The 19310-nt window shown below is 40.4% G+C and overlaps 1 protein-coding gene across 1 annotated transcript in view; it reads right to left on the bottom strand.

The window, feature by feature from the left end:
- The window catches only part of LOC127628227 (guanine nucleotide exchange factor VAV2-like), a 286511-nt gene that overhangs the window by 183874 nt on the left and 83327 nt on the right, over positions 1–19310 (bottom strand). Inside the window, exon 2 of the mRNA XM_052104998.1 lies at positions 16950–17066. Within this exon, the coding sequence (XP_051960958.1) occupies positions 16950–17066 (117 nt within the window). The remainder of the gene's footprint in view (positions 1–16949; positions 17067–19310) is intronic.

Raw genomic sequence — 19310 nt, 5'->3', positions numbered from 1 at the left:
AATAGTCTATTTGCTGAATAACATCAAGATATTACTTCTGAAGCCATATCACCCAGCCCTAGCTTGGGTCATTTCCCAGTCCCTCCCTCCCTCCCCTTTTCCCCATTGTTTCCTGTCTCTTCTAAACTGTCCCTTCTAAAAAGACAATATAATTAGAAAGGATTAGATATGTTCAAGAGATGTTATAGATTATATCTAAACTCATGAAGAGAATAACAATATACTGTATAATGTGAAATAATTTTACAGTCATTCAGTATGGGGGGCAGGTTCTTCTCTTCAATTATTCATATCAGGAGATTGGCAGCTTTATGTTAAAACATGCAGCCCCCCTAGAGTCACTGGGGAACAGGGTGTGACAGGTATACAGAAGCATACGGCACTTGCTTTAAGGAGAGAGAGCACTCTCTGCATTCGGGAACGTTCTCTTTAATGATCGGAGTGGGGCATAATGGCTTCCCACAACAAGGACAAATACAGGCTTTAAATTTTAATGTCGTATTGTTTAATTCTCAACAGGGATGCCTTAGGAGATGGAAGAGAAACTTTAAAAACCAGATTGATTCTGAAAAAGCAATTTGCAACTGAGAGTACTTTATGGCCTAGGGTTAATCCCACGCTAAGCTAAAGTTGTTTATCCAAAGAAACACTTTTTTTTTTTTAATGGTTTAAATGTTAGGACAAAATGAAGGTAATGCTCTTGGCCCTCAACTAGGAATGCAACATGTAATAGATCAAATCGATAATGAATATAGTCAACAATTAATTTCATTAGTTGGATCTGCGGTGTGCCCAGAGAAGCTCTCAGTTGAAGCGAAAAAAAAGTTGTCCAGCACAATTACACTCTGGGCTAAGCTTGTTGGGTCACTTAATTGGGTTATTTTCTGTGTTGTGTAGCTTTGGGTCATTCTCACTGACAGTTGAATCCATGCAGCCCTCCCTCTCACCTCAATCAACAACCCAGCAACTACATCACAACAACCCAGCTGCTGAGTTACCTGTCGCAGGCTTTTTTTGGTGGTCCCAGAACTTTTGAGAGTTGCAAACGTCTCCTTTTGCCAAAATTCGCCATTCTGAATAAAAAATATATCACCTATATTATTAGGTTTTTAGCCTTTAATGCCTACACCTGATGCGAGTGGTGTACACGAGACTGTTTTACATCACTTGCAACATGGGCTTCAGCACTTCAACACACCGCTCAACGCAAGCACCCGCAGAGTTGTGCAAAGCGTTGGTGTGCACACACGGTAAACACTGAAAAAATCATGGTTACTGTTGTAACCTCCATTCCCTAATGGAGGGAACGAGGCGTTGTGTCGATTGTAGTGACACAAGCGGTCTTTCTTGAGTCTCACATACCTCTGGATTTGAGAATAGGCCAATGAGAAATTGGCAGACAGAATTTGCATGTCCTGCCCACGGACATGCGGGTATAAAGGGAAGCGGACGTGCGTCTGTCAGTCAGGTTTTTGCATTGAGGAGCCGAGAGTACGGTTTGGCCGTTTACAGTGGTAGGTCTAGTGTCATTGCAAGGGAGACACAACATCTCGTTCCCTCAATCAGGGAATGGAGGTTACAACAGTAACCATGATGTTCCCCTTCTCTCACTCACTCGACATTGTGTCGATTGTAGTGACACAAGGGGTCCCATTTAAAAACGCCATGCACTAAAACCATGTTACGTGAGCTGCTGACACAGGTGCAGGCAAGATGCTGCGTGCTAGAAGCAACTGTATCGGCCGCACTTAACCCTCCCCAATGCCCCAAAAAAGTGACATATACAGTACTTAGGTTCCCAGCATCCCAGAAGGGGGAACAAGCGACATGACTATCATGAAAACAAGCCAGCCAGCAGCGGCCTTTTCTCTCTCCATGTTTCTCGTCATCTTAATGCTATAAAACGTGTAAGGGTAGACGTTCTATTCCGTACCTATTATTTCAGGGGGAAAAGTCTCTGCGGAGACCACATCCTGCCCAGGCTGGGGGGAGGTAACCTACATCAACATATGTCACCACGCCAATGCGTCACTTGGGTTGTCAAACCACATGTGGAAGTGGCGCAGTGGTAGGTCCTACCTAGAAAGGGAGGAGCTCTACAAACACAGCGACCGGGGCAGAGAGACTGACCAAGGGAGACACAGTTCTGCCAACATGGTAACGTACCGTGGAAAATAATTGAGTACCGACTCAACCCTGAGATTATAGAATCTCATAAAGGTATTGGGTGTTGCACAGCCCGCTGCTCTGAAGATGTCTGCTAGGGAGGTGCCGTTGGCCAGTGCCCAAGAGGATGCCACACTTCTAGTCGAGTGTGCTCGAACCAGCAAGGGGGCGGGCATGGCCTGGGTCTGGTAGGCCAGGGAGATGGCGTCAATGACCCAGTGGGCTAACCTCTGTTTGGAAACAGCGTTCCCTTTCCGTTGTCCGCCAAAGCAGACAAAGAGCTGCTCAGAACATCTAAAGCTCTGCGTGAAAAAGGCTCTATCGCATCCTTGAGTAGCAGAGTTGTAATCTCTGCATGTAGGGTGCTGGCATTTTTGCAGCTCATCGAGGTAGAGCGAATACCGCTGAAATGAGACGGGAGCCTGGAGAACTGAATCGCGTAGCCAAGTTGGATGGTCCTGGCTAACCAGTGTGAAGGCACTTACCTTTATCCACGCACCCGCCTCCATTGCCAACCCGGTCGTCCTCAAACCCGTGGGAAGAAGGAGCGACGGGGGGGCAGCTGGAGTGGCCGTGATAGCAACGTTGCCATGGTCATATTCTCGCACTGAGTAAATGTACCATTCACAAACACTGCCTCAGTGTGATCGTGGCCCAAACACACGAGGCAGCATCTATGACCGTCGGATTCGGAGAGATATCGACCGCATCCAGGAACTACACAGAGGCGGAAGGGCATCTTTAAAAAGATGTGTCCTGAAAAGGACGCTCAATGCCTGCTGTGTATTACTCTTTTATGAATGGAAAATACTCTCTTTTAGAGGGGAAAATACTTCTCTTTTTGAGGGTATACACTCTTTGCAGAAGCGCTGTCGAAGCACACAGGGGTGCACAGCGTGCAGAGAAGGATAAAGCCGCTGGAAACGCGCCATAGATCCAACAGCAATGCTCTGGTAGAGGGGAGTGGAGCAGTAGTGAAACTCTGATTGCTGCTGCACAACCCCTCGGCTCCGAAGAAAAGATTTGACTGACAGTCCGCTTCCCTTTATACTCGTATGTCCGGGGGCAGGACATGCAAATTCTCTCTGCCAATTTCTCATTGGCCTTTTCTCAAATCCAGAGGTATGTAAGGCTCTCAAGAAAGACCCCTTGTGTCACTACAATCAACACGACGTCGAGTGAGTGACAGAAGGGGAACACATATTTGAATTTTGAGTAGAAAAAAAAAAGCAGAAAAATATGTGGGCATTGCTTAATTGAATCTATATTATTTCTATTATGAATTTACATTATTGTGATTTTATATTATGGTAAGCACTATTTTACTGGATAATCATACAGTGGCATCTAACATAAAATCATTCTAAAATATCCTTTAAAAACATACATAAATATTATTTTATGAATGGAAAATACTCTTTTAGAGGGCGAAAATACTTCTCTTTTAGAGGGTATGCACTCTTTACGCACTTTTTTAAGGATATTTTAGAATATTTAATCAGTAACTATTTTAAAACTTACAATATTAATTTTAAATATTTAAAATGTATTTAATCTGTGATAGTGTGCAAGCATACTGTATGTATTTAACATACATCTATATTTTCAGTTGAGTACAATTATGAATATTTCTATTTTGGTTTTACCATTGCATTGGGCAGATTTTTAGTCCCAGTACAACCCTGATGGATCATTTTGCACTTTAACGAACAGTACCTTTAGTTAAGTTTTATAAGTAAGAGAAAGGAACTGTTTTGCACATGTCTTAAAAGTAATAATAATAATAAACATTTCAACTCAACTTTTCATGATTAGGGCTTTGCTAAATTACAGTGAGAGTATCAAATCTTGAATTCGGTACTGTGAATCAAACCAAATCGCTATGCCCTCAATCATTGACATTTTTAATCAATACATTTAAAATAAATACAGGAAAACAATCTATGAAATAAATCTAAAATTAATAGATTAGCAAAATAATAGTTAGTTGCAGCCTAACCAGCAAATAAAGACAAATTTAACTGTTTAAAGCCTATACACGCTTGTTTAGCAGTTAAGAAATCAACCTTTCTTTTTTTATGTCAGAGGGGCATTGACCTCACCATTGATGAAAAATCACAGCAGGCCATTCTGACATTAGCCAAACCTCAAAAATGCCCTGTTCCGGCTTTTAGCTGTTTCAGCTTGGCTTCCCGGCATTAAAACAGCAATTCAAACCACCACAATAACCTTTACTGAGAGTCTATTCATTAATGTCACCATTGTTCCTTAGCAACTTTTTTAAAAGCAGGGTGGTTACAGGTATTTGAGCAGTGCTCTGCAGCAGTGGAGAGTGCCTAGTAACTGGCTATTTTCAGACACCGTTTATGGAGAGGAGAGGACAGGAGAGAAAGGAGGAGAGGAGAGCTCAGGTATACTCATGTAGAAAAATGTTCTCAAGAGAAGCCAACATGACAGGTCACTGAATTGTAATTGAGATGAATTGAAGGAAAAAAAAAAAAACTATAGAACTGCTTATGCAGAGAGTTTGGGCAAAACAGTGAAAAAGGTAACTAATGAAAACTAATAGAGAGACATAGGTAAAAGGGATATACGTAGAGTGATTATACCTGAAATAAAGCAGGACAATATAGCAAGAAATACATTGTGTAAACTAAAACATAATATATGAAATATGCCATGTATGGATTTACACATTTACATTTTTGAGTGATGATGCAAAATGAAAGAGTTTGTTTAAAGGGACAGTTTGAAGTAACTGATGAGTGGAAAGTAATCGAACATACCAACTGATCTGCATTTTTGCTACTGAAGGAAACACAAGGAGCCAGCAGGAACCCGGCCTACTGTCATGGTCTTAAATTAACTGCCAAATAAAAAGCACAAATTCCCAATGTTGGTTTGTTTATATGTAGAATAGCCTATATTGGAAATATTCTACTGTATATATTGTTCAACTTCATATATGTGTAAGACTCTGAAAGTGTGCAAAAAAGTTTCAACCCTTTATTCTTATTTCATTTTATGGAAATAATATTTTAATCCCAGTGGTTTCCAAAGGTCCTCTTACTAACCCCAGCAGTGTCTATCAAGAAGCTGTTTTACTGATCCTGCCCCCACATGAAACCAACTGTTAATTTGGAGCACGCCCACATGAGCCCACTGGGGGGTTGTTTTGTCTTTGAATAGAGAGGAGGGATAATTATGACAACACTAAACAAATGAGAGCAGGTCAATACTATTTTGTAGAACAGCAATGTCACACACAGCCCTGTTCATACCACCCTGAGGCAGATAAATTTGAGTGCAATCTAAAAACCAATAATGAAATTTGTCTTCAACCTGTTTGATTCCTATATTGCGAATCACTGAGCTATAAATAGGTCATGAACAGGTGGAGTGTAATCACACTAATTGTCGCAAACACGTGAACCAAAGTCATTGTGGTGTTCATTTAAATGACAACAACTGCATATTCAGATCCAATTAGAAGAGGAGGGTTAGACAGAAGAATTTTAGTTTGAATGGCACATTAAATTGAAAGTGAACCCCAGAAAACTACACGTTTAGGAGTAATGGTATTGCAATGAAGAGGAACAGCAAGGAAAATATGGGTCCATCTGTGTCGTAAGGGTGCGTTTCATGGGCTGACAGAATAGAGGTGGGCATGGACCATCAGGACATTGACAGGAGCACTCAGATGGAGTTTAGTGAGAAATGTGGGGAGTTCAGGATGAGCCATCTGTTTGATAGTCCTAAAAGCAATGAGATGTAAAGATGGCCAAGAGGCAATTACCTGAAGCATCAGGAGGGGCAGGTGTCTCTGTAGCTGCTCCACTCAGGAAAGAGTAATGAAGTGGGGATGAATGAAGAGCATGCTAAGCTAGAATATTCATGCTAAATGGACAAATTTGTGTACTCCTCATTGGAGTGCATGGATTAGAAGTGAGGGATTAAAGTAGCTCCCTTGAGACTGGGCACAAGGCAGGTATGTCTGCAGAATTGTCTTGAGAGTAGGGCTGGTTTTTATGGCTAAACAAATATATATCTCAATATTTTTCAGCTTTTTGTTAATATTGAATATCTCAAATGAATGTATTCACTCTGAAATGGCTTAAAATCCTACACGAAGACTTACTTAACATTGTTGAGTGATGACACAAATGAATTGCTGAATGAAACCTTTTCACACTTCTGTGTTCTCAAAGCGGAAGTTGTCACAGTTGGGTAAACCATGGCGGTGATTGGAAATAACATTAATAACCAGTGTCACTATAGTGTTTTTCTACTGAAACCGTCACTGATTCAACAGAATGATTACACATCACAACCAACACGAGAGCGTGGGTTTGACAGGGTTGAAGCAGGACATAGGTCTCTACACTCCTTCACATCATGTGTTGCCCCCCATTAGGTATTTGTTTCACTAAGTACTACTCAAAGATTTGTTAACTGTACCCTCTTTTTAGCATTTGTTTGCAATTTATGCCTGTCTTAATTAGGGCTGAAATGATTAGTCAACACTATCGACAATAAAACATTGTCGCCAAAAATTTTCATTGCCGAATAGTCATTTGATGTCATTTAACATAACATGAGATAAAATGAATCTCTGATGACAACCCGAAAGATCAGCACTGCAGTTTGCGCCTGACTGAGAGGAAGACAACAGCTCACAGTCCAGATGCACTTCAAACCTTCCAAACAACTTCAGGTGATGTAGATTGCAAAGTATGAAATACTTATTCAGTGTTTCCCATTAGTGTGCCATGAAATATTGTCAGGTGTGCTGTAAACAGTGTATTAATTATTATAATAAAGTAAACTACCCAAAATAATTCAAAAAGTAAAAAGTCATTTTCATTTTCTTTTTTGAAAGAATGAAGATGCAGTTCCCTACAATATCACCCCAATCATTCTAGAATAATTCATTCTTCTCAAATAGAGCTATTCAAGTCATCTGGTGAAGTCATCCTATAATTTTTCATATCAAAATATTATATATATATATATATATATATATATATATATATATATATATATATATATATATATATAAACAACATTGCAATATTTCGTTATTCTGCTATATAGCAGAATAACGAAATATTGAAATGTCGTTTTTTTCCAATATCGTGCAGCCCTAAATGAAACAAAATAAGTAAATACAGAAGCATTCAGAAGCTCTTGTTGTGGAATAAGTGCAGCTGGAGCAAAACTTGGGTGTCGTATGTCTTTAAAGGAAACACCCTAGCATAACATCTTAAATGGAGTTATATTTAATGTGTTATAGCTTTATTAAAGTTCAAATAATATGGAAGCAGATCATGTAATCAACGAAAAATTTGGAAACTAGACATTTTCTGTGCTGTCAGCACCTCTTGTATGAGTTGCATGAATGTCACGATCTAAGGGGGAGATTGAAACTGCATTCGGCTGATGCGCACTCTTTTGTGGAGATGCTTATCCTTCGAGCGTGCACATGCTGGAGCTAGAATATAACGTGATGGCTCGCGACTTATTTAACTATAATATATGTGTCACTGTGCACTTCTTATCGTGAAGGAAATTGGCAATATGCAGCTTTATTAATAAGAGAGAGTTTGTTTTTTTGTGAGTTAAAGATGGATTGAAGTAAACAGAAATGTGAGAGAGGGTAGTCTTCACACCATTATACACTGCAACAAAATACATTTTTGATTTGTTTTTATTTTCATATCTAAAACTCCTTTAAAACAACACACATTAGGACATAACTTTAGGAGCTATAATGCAGAATTTTTTTTTTTTTTTTTATCTGAGAATGTTGAATATAATATTAATAATACAAATATTTAAAATATCTACAAATTCTTTAAAAAAAAGATGCATTCACCTGAGAAGCAGCATATAACATATTTACAGTAGACTTGCTTTTAGAAAATCGTAAATAAGTATATTTTGTCTTAACTGCACTCGCAGAAGTATAACCAATTGAAAAATACACTCATATATAAGATAGCATTACATAACATTAAAGCAAGTCTAAATATCTTATATGTTGCTTCTTAATTAAATGTATTGTTTTAAGGATTGTTTAGACAATTGTTTAAGACAAAAACACTTGATAATATAATTTTTTGCAGTGAATTTCTTTACTGAATTTAACTTAATAAAAAGTGTTTTTTCCTTTTAATTCATTGAATGTCATTTAGAGGTATTTTTAAAAGATGATTTTGTCCTCTTTATTGATAGTATGCACATTTAATACACAAGCTAAATAATTGATTACGAGCTAATGATTAATCGTCGCCGAATAGTTGAACAGTCATTCTAATAATCGTTAGATTCATTGATTGTCAAAAAATAATCATTAGTTGCACCCCTAGTCTTAATATTCTCATACAAAAAAGTTGCAAGACAAGTATGAATCGCAAAACTAGTCTAATGAAATGCTGGTGATAAAACTTATTTTATTTTATTATTAAGTGGCCAAATTAAAAGCTTATTAAATTCAGCTTGATAGTTACAAAATTGCTTAATTTTAAAAATATTGTGAATATATTGTGAAATATTCTATATATTGCCCAGTCCTAATTGGGAAGTGTGGGTACCAGAACACACATTTTTAAGGTTTGCAAAAGACAGAGTTGTGGATAACTCATTTATAAATAATTGCTTTGGCTTTATTTCAAGTCTGAGATTTCAAAACAAAAAACGGACAATATTGCTAAATCGCCATAACCGAAAAGTCTACAGACACGTCCACCATTCCTCTAACTGCAAGGACAAAAAGGATTGAAATCTTTCCAGTCCAATAAAGGCACCCTGAGCTTCACAATCATGATAGATATATTGCTGCTAGGGGCAAAAGTTCAACAATGTATGTGCTATTCAAAGATTAAAAATGCTTTCAATCATTCAGCTTTAATGCTGCAGAAGCATCCGTCTTTCTTTATTTACAACAAGACAGATTATTTGCATGTTTGCCGCATTATCATGGAGCTGCCTACGTCAATATATTATAATGCGCTGCTTGCCCTTAATGGAGAATCAATGACGGGACAAGCCCGTCACTTTCGAGTCGACGCAAACGCAATTTACACATTGACATGTTGAGAGTGTGCGTGATTGATTCAGACTGCTCGGGGTTTTAATATTGTTTTCCATGTGCTCATTGACTCTCGCTCAGTGTCTTCAACATTATCCATTAAAGCTCACCGTCTGCCAAAGGCTTAATCTGGCTGTCTACGCCCCTCCCTTTGAGGTTTCCCAACACTCTCTACTGTCTTGCAGTTCTTTTCTTTCCGGACTGCTTGCACTGATGAGGGGAAATGTCTGAACTTGACTGCTTTGCACCTGTAAATACTTCATAATGTCCAATCAATGAATGCATCCAAAATTATCTATATTAAAAAGGTTGCCTTCTCTTCACTTTTACTAATAGCAGTACTTTTAAAACAAATATTATTAGGGCTGGACGATATATTGTTTTAGCACAAAACATCACGATGTGCGCATCCGCGATAGATCCATCCGCGATAGTCACATCGCAGAACATGCGATGTAATAAGGTAAACATATATCAGTCTGTCTGATCATCTGTCTGATATTATATAATTACACAGATGTAAGGGTTCTTGGATACACAGAGTTTATTATTTTTCATTATTGTGATAATGAAACTTCCTCCTTAGTGTAATGCTCTGTTTTAACCTGGTTGGAGTACAGAGATAAAGCCTCCTGTAATCTCCTGGATACCTTCTAGACACCACACTTCATTCATAAATGAGTCCCTTTATTTTAGGGCAAGCAGCATGCATTATTAATATCATAACATGTTAGATCATTGACTTTACCCTGAATTGATAGAAGAGTATTACATGAACACAATGGAACCATGGTGAATTAAACCAGTGTTTCCCAACCTTTTTTCTGCCACGGCACACTTTTTAAAATTAAACAAATCCCATGGCACACCTCTATCCAACTGTCCCACATAACCATCGTTGATGGTTTTCCTTTTCAAGAACTTCCATATTTTCTGTTCATATTATTTGCATGAATACTTGTAATATTTGAAATTCGGCTATGTAATTAACGCAAGTCAGGTAGGTAAGGTGTATAATGAGATCACAGGTAGCAAGAGTGATAATTGGGTAATGCATAAAACAACAAATTTGCATCTTTTCTTATTTTTAGATTTGTTCTTGCAAATTAATTCTTGCAATACCACAGCAAATAATTTTTTTATTTATTTATATGGCTCCAGACTCACATTTAAGAGTGGTAGCACAGTGTTACATTCTGCACATGGTTACAGCACTTGAGTTGATCACACCAGTCCAACTGAAAGAAAATTTGTTTTCTTTCACGGTTTCTTTATATTTATCAGGACATTGATGATTAAAATACAGTCATCTGAAGACAAACAAAGCCTTTTCTACAATCAAAATTAGAAAAGATTTTCCACAGAAGGAAAGTTCCATTTTATCCATAGTTTTAACTGTGGGTTTTGCAATAAGATCATAGTAACGACAAGTAAAAGTAGAACCACGATTAGCAGTCCATCCATCCATCCATCTTCAACCGCTTATCCGAAGTCAGGTCGCGGGGGCAGCTGCTCCAGCAGGGGGCCCCAAACTTCCCTATCCCGAGCCACATTAACCAGCTCTGACTGGCGGACCCCGAGGCCTTCCCAGGCCAGTGTGGAGATGTAATCTCTCCACCTAGTCCTGGGTCTTCCCCGAGGCCTCCTTGCAGCTGGACGTGCCTGAAACACCTCCCTAGGGAGGCGGCCAGGGGGCATCCTTACAGATGCCCAAACCACCTCAACTGACTCCTTTCGATGCAAAGGAGCAGCGGCTCTACTCCAAGCTCCTCGCGGATGACTGAGCTCCTCACCCTATCTCTAAGGGAGAAGCCCGCCACCGTTCTGAGGAAGCACATTTCGGCCGCTTGTACTCGCGACCTAGTTCTTTTGGTCATGACCCAACCTTCATGACCATAGGTAAGGGTAGGAACAAAAATTGACCGGTAGGTCGAGAGCTTTGCCTTTCGGCTCAGCTCTCTTTTCGTGACAACGGTGCGATAGAGCAAATGCAATACCGCACCCGCTGCCCCGATTCTCCGGCCAACCTCCCGCTTCATTGTCCCCTCACTCGTGAACAAGACCCCGAGGTACTTGAACTCCTTCACTTGGGGCAAAACGATTAGCAGTAACCAAAAAAAACTTATTATGGCATTTTTCATAAGGAAAACACATCCAGAAATTGTATTGTATTCTCTCACTACTATATTGATATAAGTTCATGGTAAAACTTATATATATATATATATATATATATATATATATATATATATATATATGATGTGTGGATTGAAACCTTAAAATTTCTGTCTTTTCATTGTGCAGATTTCTCCTTATTCATTTTCAATGCTGTTAAACTTTAATCATCGACACATTATGAGCTTTCATAGAGGTTTTATACAAATTATCAATGCCAAATTCATGACCCAGCCCGTGCTTCTCGCAGCTGTTTATGATGATCTGCGTGGCTGAGCGTTCGAGACTGCTCCACGTGTAAATGCATGTCTCTGCGCTGATCTGTCCATTGAGCAGTGCTGACTGACTGGGTAAAGTGGTTTCCTTTCATGTTTGGCACATTTGCCGCTTGATATTTCTCATACGGAACAAAAAACGGTCGCACACAATAAGATGGCGGCGCGGTAGCACGCAGCGGCCACTCCGGATGCACAATGGTGCTATTTTTGATAAAAAAGCCCGCATTTTGCAGCACATGGACATTGGAGCAACCGGTGTTCGTGTCTACCATCGCCAGACACTACTAAAATAAAAGACTCATGCAAAAACCAAGCTGCATGATGACCTGCAGGAGGCGCTACGCGTACTCTGCTTGCTGCGGAGACCAGGCCTCCAGTCCTCGGCGTTGCCTGATGCCGGTGGCCGGGGGAGAGGACGTCGTAAGCGGTGTGCGAGAAAGCAGAAGCGCGGCAAGAGGGCGGGGGTTCATGCTAGGCTAAAAACAAACCCTAGCCGGCCGGCTCTCCCGTCTATCCTGCTGTCAAATGTTTGCTCCCTGGACAATAAACTGGACTATATCCAACTCCAGCAGGCTACTCAGCGTGAGTTTAGAGATTGCTGTGTCTTTGTTTTCACGGAGACGTGGCTCAGCGACAGAGTTCCGGACGCCGCCATTCAGCTAGACGGGCTCACCTCGTTTCGTGCCGACAGAAATACAGCTTTCTGCGGTAAGACTCGTGGTGGCTGCTTGTGTGTTTACATCAACACGGAATGGTGCAAGAACTCTATGCTAGTCTCTAGTTACTGTTCATCGCTGTTGGAGTTTGTGACTGTTAGATTCAGACCTTTTTATATACCACGGGAATTCACCACTGTTTACATAACCGGAGTTTACATTCCCCCAAGCGCTAACGCTAAGGAAGCGCTCTGTGAACTGTATGGTGCTATGAGCGAACTGTGACGGACTGTTTATCTGAGAATGATAAACTTCACCCCGACGGACTGTTTATTGTCGCCGGAGATTTCAACCATGCGAATCTCAAGACAGTGCTCCCTAAATTCCATCAGTAAGTGGACTTTGCAACGAGAGGGGCGAACGCGCTTGATCTTGTTTACACAAACATCCCAAGCACGTACCGGGCGGAGCCCCACCCCCACCTCGGCTACTCAGACCACATCTCTGTTATGTTAATTCCAGCATACAGACCGCTCGTCAGACGCACAAAACTGCTTCAGAAGCAGGTGAAAACCTGGCCAGCAGGAGCCATCTCTGCTCTTCAGGACTGTTTTGAGTGTACTGACTGGCACATGTTCAGGGACGCTGCAACATATGGCGATTCTACCAACTTGGAGGAATACACAGCATCAGTGTCCAGCTACATCAGCAAGTGCATTGATGATGTCACTTTCTCCAAGACCATCACCACACGCTCCAACCAGAAGCCGTGGATGACTGCGGAGGTGCGCACGCTGCTGAGGTCCCGAGACTCCGCCTTCAGAGCAGGCGATAAGGCAGCCCTAAGAACAGCTAGGGCCAAACTGTCACGGGCAATCAGAGAGGCAAAGCGCGCACACGCCCAGAGAATCCACAGTCACTTCCAGGACAGCGGTGATACGCGACGCATGTGGCAGGGCATCCAGGCCATCACCAACTACAGGACAACATCAGTTGCCTGTGACAAAGATGCCTCCCTTCCAGATGCGCTGAACGACTTCTACGCTCGGTTTGAAGTGCAGAACGACATGGTGGTGAGGAAGACCACCCCTCCTTCCAACGACCAGTTGCTCTGTCTTACCACGGCAGATGTGAGGAAAACTCTACGTAGAGTCAACCCACAGAAGGCTGCTGGACCAGACAACACTCCTGGCAGAGAGCTCAGAGGATGTGCAGACCAGCTAGCAGATGTTCTTACCGACATCTTCAACATCTCTCTGAGCAGCGCCGTCGTTCCAACGTGCTTCAAGGCCACCACCATCATCCCCATGCCAAAGAAGTCTTCAGTGTCCTGCCTCAACGACTACCGTCCCGTCGCACTTACACCCATCATCATGAAGTGCTTTGAGAGGCTCGTCATGAGGCACATTAAGACCCAGCTGCCCCCCTCACTAGACCCACTACAGTTTGCGTATCGTCCAAACCGTTCAACGGACGATGCCATCGCCACAACCCTCCATCTGGCCCTCACCCACCTAGACAATAAGGACTCATACGTTCAAATGCTGTTCATACATTTCAGCTCAGCATTCAACACAATCATTCCCCAGCACCTGATTGGAAAGCTGAACCTGCTGGGCCTGGACACCTCCCTCTGCAACTGGATCCTGGACTTCCTGACTGGGAGACTTCAGTCAGTCCGGATCGGGAACAGCATCTCCACCACCACCACACTGAGCACTGGGGCCCCCCAGGGCTGTGTGCTCAGTCCACTGCTGTTCACTCTGCTGACTCACGACTGTGCAGCAATGCACAGCTCAAACCACATAGTCAAGTTCGCGATGACACGACCGTGGTGGGTCTCATCAGCAAGAACGACGAGTCAGCATACAGAGAGGAGGTGCAGCGGCTGACGAACTGGTGTAGAGCCAACAACCTGTCCCTGAATGTTGACAAAACAAAAGAGATGGTTGTTGACTTTAGGAGAGCACAAGGTGAACACACTCCGCTGAACATCGACGGCTCCTCTGTGGAGATCGTCAAGAGCACCAAATTCCTTGGTGTTCACCTGGCGGAGAACCTCACCTGGTCCCTCAACACCAGCTCTATCACCAAGAAAGCCCAGCAGCGTCTCTACTTTCTTCGAAGGCTGATGAAAGCACATCTCCCACCCCCCATCCTCACTACATTCTATAGAGGGACTATTGAGAGCATCCTGAGCAGCTGCATCACCGCCTGGTTTGGGACTTGCACCGTTTCGGACCGCAAAGCCCTGCAAAGGATAGTGAGGACAGCTGAGAAGATCATTGGGGTCTCTCTTCCCTCCATCAAAGACATTTACAAAAAACACTGTATCCGCAAAGCAATCAGCATTGTGGACGACCCCACACACCCCTCACACAAACTCTTTACCATCCTGCCGTCTGGCAAGAGGTACCGAAGCATTCGGGCCCTCACGGCCAGACTGTGTAACAGCTTCTTCCCCCAAGCCATCAGACTCCTCAATACTCAGAGACTGGTTTGACACACACACACACACACACACACACACACACACACACACACACACACACACACACACACGTGTCCTGAGTTGCACTTTAATTACTGTCACTTTATAACTGTCTGCTACCTCAATAACTGCTATGTGCATAGAACACTATCTCATAGTATGTTATGTTTACGTTTTTAGAAACTGTCATCTTTTTGCACTACTGAGTACTGGTCGGTGCTGCACTGTGTCTATTGTCCTGTTCATTGTCAGTAATTTGTTGTACTGTCCCGTACTGTGCACGTGCACTTTATATAGGTATATATATATATATATATATATATATATATATATATATATATATATATATATATATATATATATATATATATATATATATAGGTATTTTATATAGGTATTTTATTTCGTTGTGTTGTCTCATGTGGTCCTGTGTTGGTCCTTTGTTGTTTTTATGTAGCACCATGGTCCTGGAGGAACGTTGTCTCGTTTTGCTGTGTACTGTACTAACTGTATATGGTTGAAACGACAATAAAAACCACTTGACTTGACTTGAGATTCAACCAACTTTGTAGTGGCACAAGTGCGACCTCTTACAAAGTTTAATCGCACTGTTAGGAAAAATGGTTGAAACATTTGTCTCAGTCCGGAGCCCTGATTTAATTAGTAGAATCTGATCATTTTCCACGGCACACATCAATCTTTCATGGCACACTAATGGGAAACACTGAATTAAACAGTGTATTAATTATTATAATAAAGTAAACTACCCAAAATAATTCAAAAAGTAAAAAGTAATTTTCAATTTCAGTTTCTTTTTTTAATTTAAATAAAAATTTTCCATGAAGATGCAGTTCCCAACAAAATCACCCCAATCATTCTAGAATAATTCATTCTTCTCAAATAGAGCTATTCAAGTCATCTGGTGAAGTATATATATATATATATATATATATATATATATATATATATATATATATATATATATATATAGCAGAAAAATGAAATATGGCAATGTCATTTTTTTCCAATATCGTGCAGCCCTAAATATAAAAAGGAAGAAAAACCCATATACAATCAAAACAATAGACATCAAGCTGACTCTGCATGAAGAAATGCTCAGAAACTGAATTAATAATGAGCTTCTATCATTAGGGTCAGTGCATTGACTAAACTGCCATAGTGATGTAAAGATCTACATTTAGCTGTTCTTGAGGACATAACGTATTCTCCTTTGATGACTGTCAGGGCAAAGTCAGCATAAGGGCATTTACACACTAGAGAAAGCTCTGCTTGAGCTTTGACGTATAGGATAAGATGTGTTTTAAGGTGGTGGGTAGGGCCAGGTCAGTTTGAAATCAAGTAAATTGGATATTATTAGTGAGCATAATAGAACCCCCCCTGTCTAAAATTCTCAATGGTCAATGGCTGCTTATGTAAAAGTGAATTGCAGCCAAAGTTTGCTTAACATTTGCTCACATAATAGAACGTTACTTTCACAAACCCTTGGGTTTTTTCTCTACATACTTGCAACACACACCAAACCAGTTGAAATCTATTCAAAGTGTCCTCTGCCATAGCATCAACTCTAGAGTGTAAGAGTCCTTAATCAAAGTCATCGGCTAGATGGCAGAGCCACTAAAGATTGTGAACAGACCTTCTTCCAACACAACTTACCTCTAAATCACAGTAAAAGCTGTAAATCTGTCACATTAAACGAGTGCTGTTCAAAATTCTGAACATAAATTCACACACAAAAATACAGCATATGGACACAGAAATGCAGTGGCACACACAAGCACACTACTAAACCAGAGGTGTGTGACCAAATGTGCATGTGAATATTCAAACGCACAGTGGACGAGAAAAGACTATGGGAAAGAAATCAACACCAAATGAGCATTATCCACACTTTTATATTATCCATGACATTAATGTGTGTTCATAAGGGTTATAAAGACTGGAACAAAGCTAATGCACAATAGCCCCATTTATAGTTTAATCTCCCATTCAGCTACAGCGAGATAAACGTGATGTATAAAACAATGAATAGTCTCGGATAGCCTGTATACTCAGTAAAATCACTGTTCCCTCACCTTCCCAAAGTCTCTCACGTCAAATAGGTCAAAGGGATCAAACAGCTCACTGTTCCTCAAGCCAAACTTATCGTGGCACACTTTCAGGAATGTTCGGATGTTCTTCAGGCACAGAAACTAGAAAAGAAGGAGACAAACAAATAAAGTCAGATATATTTGTTTAGATCAATATTTCAACCTGACTGCAAAGAGGAAGAAACTCACTTGGAAAAGCCATTCTATATAATCAATGCAATCTATTGGGAATAGTGGCTAAAGCACAGGGCTGTTAATCAGAAGGTCGTTGAAGGTCGCTGGTTCGAACCCCATGGCCACCACCATTGTGTCCTTGAGCAAGACACTTAATCCAGGTTGCTCCGGGGGGGTTGTCCCTGTAATAAGTGCACTGTAAGTCGCTTTGGATAAACGCGTCTGCCAAATGCATGAATGTAAATGTCAATAAATGTTCTCCGACTTTCTGTGTTCAGAGCATATTTAATTTCCTGTAGCCCATTGACAATCAGCTAATTTCCTTCTCCCTGTATGATTGATTAAGCAAACAGTTATCGCACACTGTGATTTGGATTCCCAGGTCCAAGCTTGGCTGTATTGAAGCAAGCCCATAGATAAGCCAGCGAGAGCTTGATAGATCGCCTCAGGCAAGATCTAAACCAGTCGCTGTTCACCTACCAGCTTACCTTTAGTCCTCAGGGCCTCTATGCAAAGACTGGACACAGCCTTGATCAAAAGCCTCAAAGGGATAGTTCACCATTCACTTTAATTGCATCTTCTTCACATACAATGAAAATAAAAGGTGAATTAGACTGAACATTCAGCTTAAATCTTGTTTTGGATTAAACAGACATCATATGGGTTTAGAACAACATTAGGGAGAGTAAATGATGACAGAGTTGTACATTTGTGGTAAACTATCCCTTTAAATGTAAGCCTGCTCTCATTCCACCATCTTTAACATTTGTAACATTGATGACAGCTAGACGTTGTTTTGGCTCAATCTCCTTATTTGTTTCAGAGAATTCATGCATAAATGTATTCATGCTGCTTGTAATGAGCATTTGTCTAACATAATTGACTTGACTTGAGTGAAAACAATGAAACCACACAAATGAAAAGAAAAAAAATGGCAACTTTGACATTGCTTATTTTCACCCTGCAAATGTCAATGAATCATGCCTCATGTTTAATTCATGCTTCTGATATAATTCAATTACATGCATGGGTTCTAATTTCTATGGAAACAGTATGTGGAAACAAACACTAAATACTGCAAATACAAACCCTATTGTGAAAGCACCACTGGCAGCTCTGTTTCTTGTATAAAGCTGGACAACGGAGGCCTATTTGTCATTTAAAGCCATACAATGGAGACAACCACTCTTAGAACACAACCCATTTTGAATTCTCACAGCTGTGATGCCACTTGTTAAACTATTCCTAATGACTGTTGTAAGACAATGCCAAGCATGTCAGTTTGACCGTTAATGCTGAAAACAGAAAAGCTAAAATTTGCACATGACATGGAATGCTTCCAGTTCATTTGTCTGGACAGATAAATAATTTTATCGCTGTGACATCATTCAACATGACGTTAAGATAAAAGATAATGATAATACAGGCATATAGATTAACTTGATACAGTTGGCACAACTAGATATAAAAACAAGTCAATAGGATTTTTTTGCCTATTTTATAATTTGCCTGCGGAAAAAGTATAATCACTTGAAGTAAAAATAAATAAAATTGCACCATTTGTGGTATAAATTGTATACACAGCATGAATGATAGGGGAGAAATGTGCACCAAAATTTACAATGGTATTATTTTACTTCAATATGTAAAGAATTAAATAAGAAATAATATTTAGCATATAGAAAATTAAGCCTATTTTAAGAACCATTAAGATTGTTTACATTGTACAAAAGGATATTTTTATTCCAGAAAAAATGTGAATCAATATTGAAAACAATGGGGAATAATGAAACGTCTGGACGCATTGCAATAATGAGTGTAAAATGTGCAAAAAATCTTGATGGCCCTAAAATAGAAATTTAATTTCTTTTTTTATTAGTTGTGTGTGTGTGTGTGTGTGTGTGTGTGTGTGTGTGTGTGTGTGTGTGTGTGTGTGTGTGTGTGTGTGTGTGTGTTTATCACTTTGTGAGGACCAAATGTCCCCATAAGGATAGTAAAACCCTAAATGTTTGACCTTGTGGGGACATTTTGTTGATCCCCATGAGGAAAACAGCTTATAAATCATACTAAATTATGTTTTTTGAAAATGTAAAAATGCAGAAGGTTTTCTGTGAGGGTTAGGTTTAGGGGTACGGTTAGGGGATAGAATATATAGTTTGGACAGTATAAAAA

This window comes from Xyrauchen texanus, chromosome 34 (assembly GCF_025860055.1).
Source record: "Xyrauchen texanus isolate HMW12.3.18 chromosome 34, RBS_HiC_50CHRs, whole genome shotgun sequence".
Classification (NCBI taxonomy): Eukaryota; Metazoa; Chordata; class Actinopteri; order Cypriniformes; family Catostomidae; genus Xyrauchen; species Xyrauchen texanus.
The sequence above is the reverse complement of the archived record's forward strand: the minus strand, read 5'-3'. Positions and strand labels throughout refer to the sequence as shown.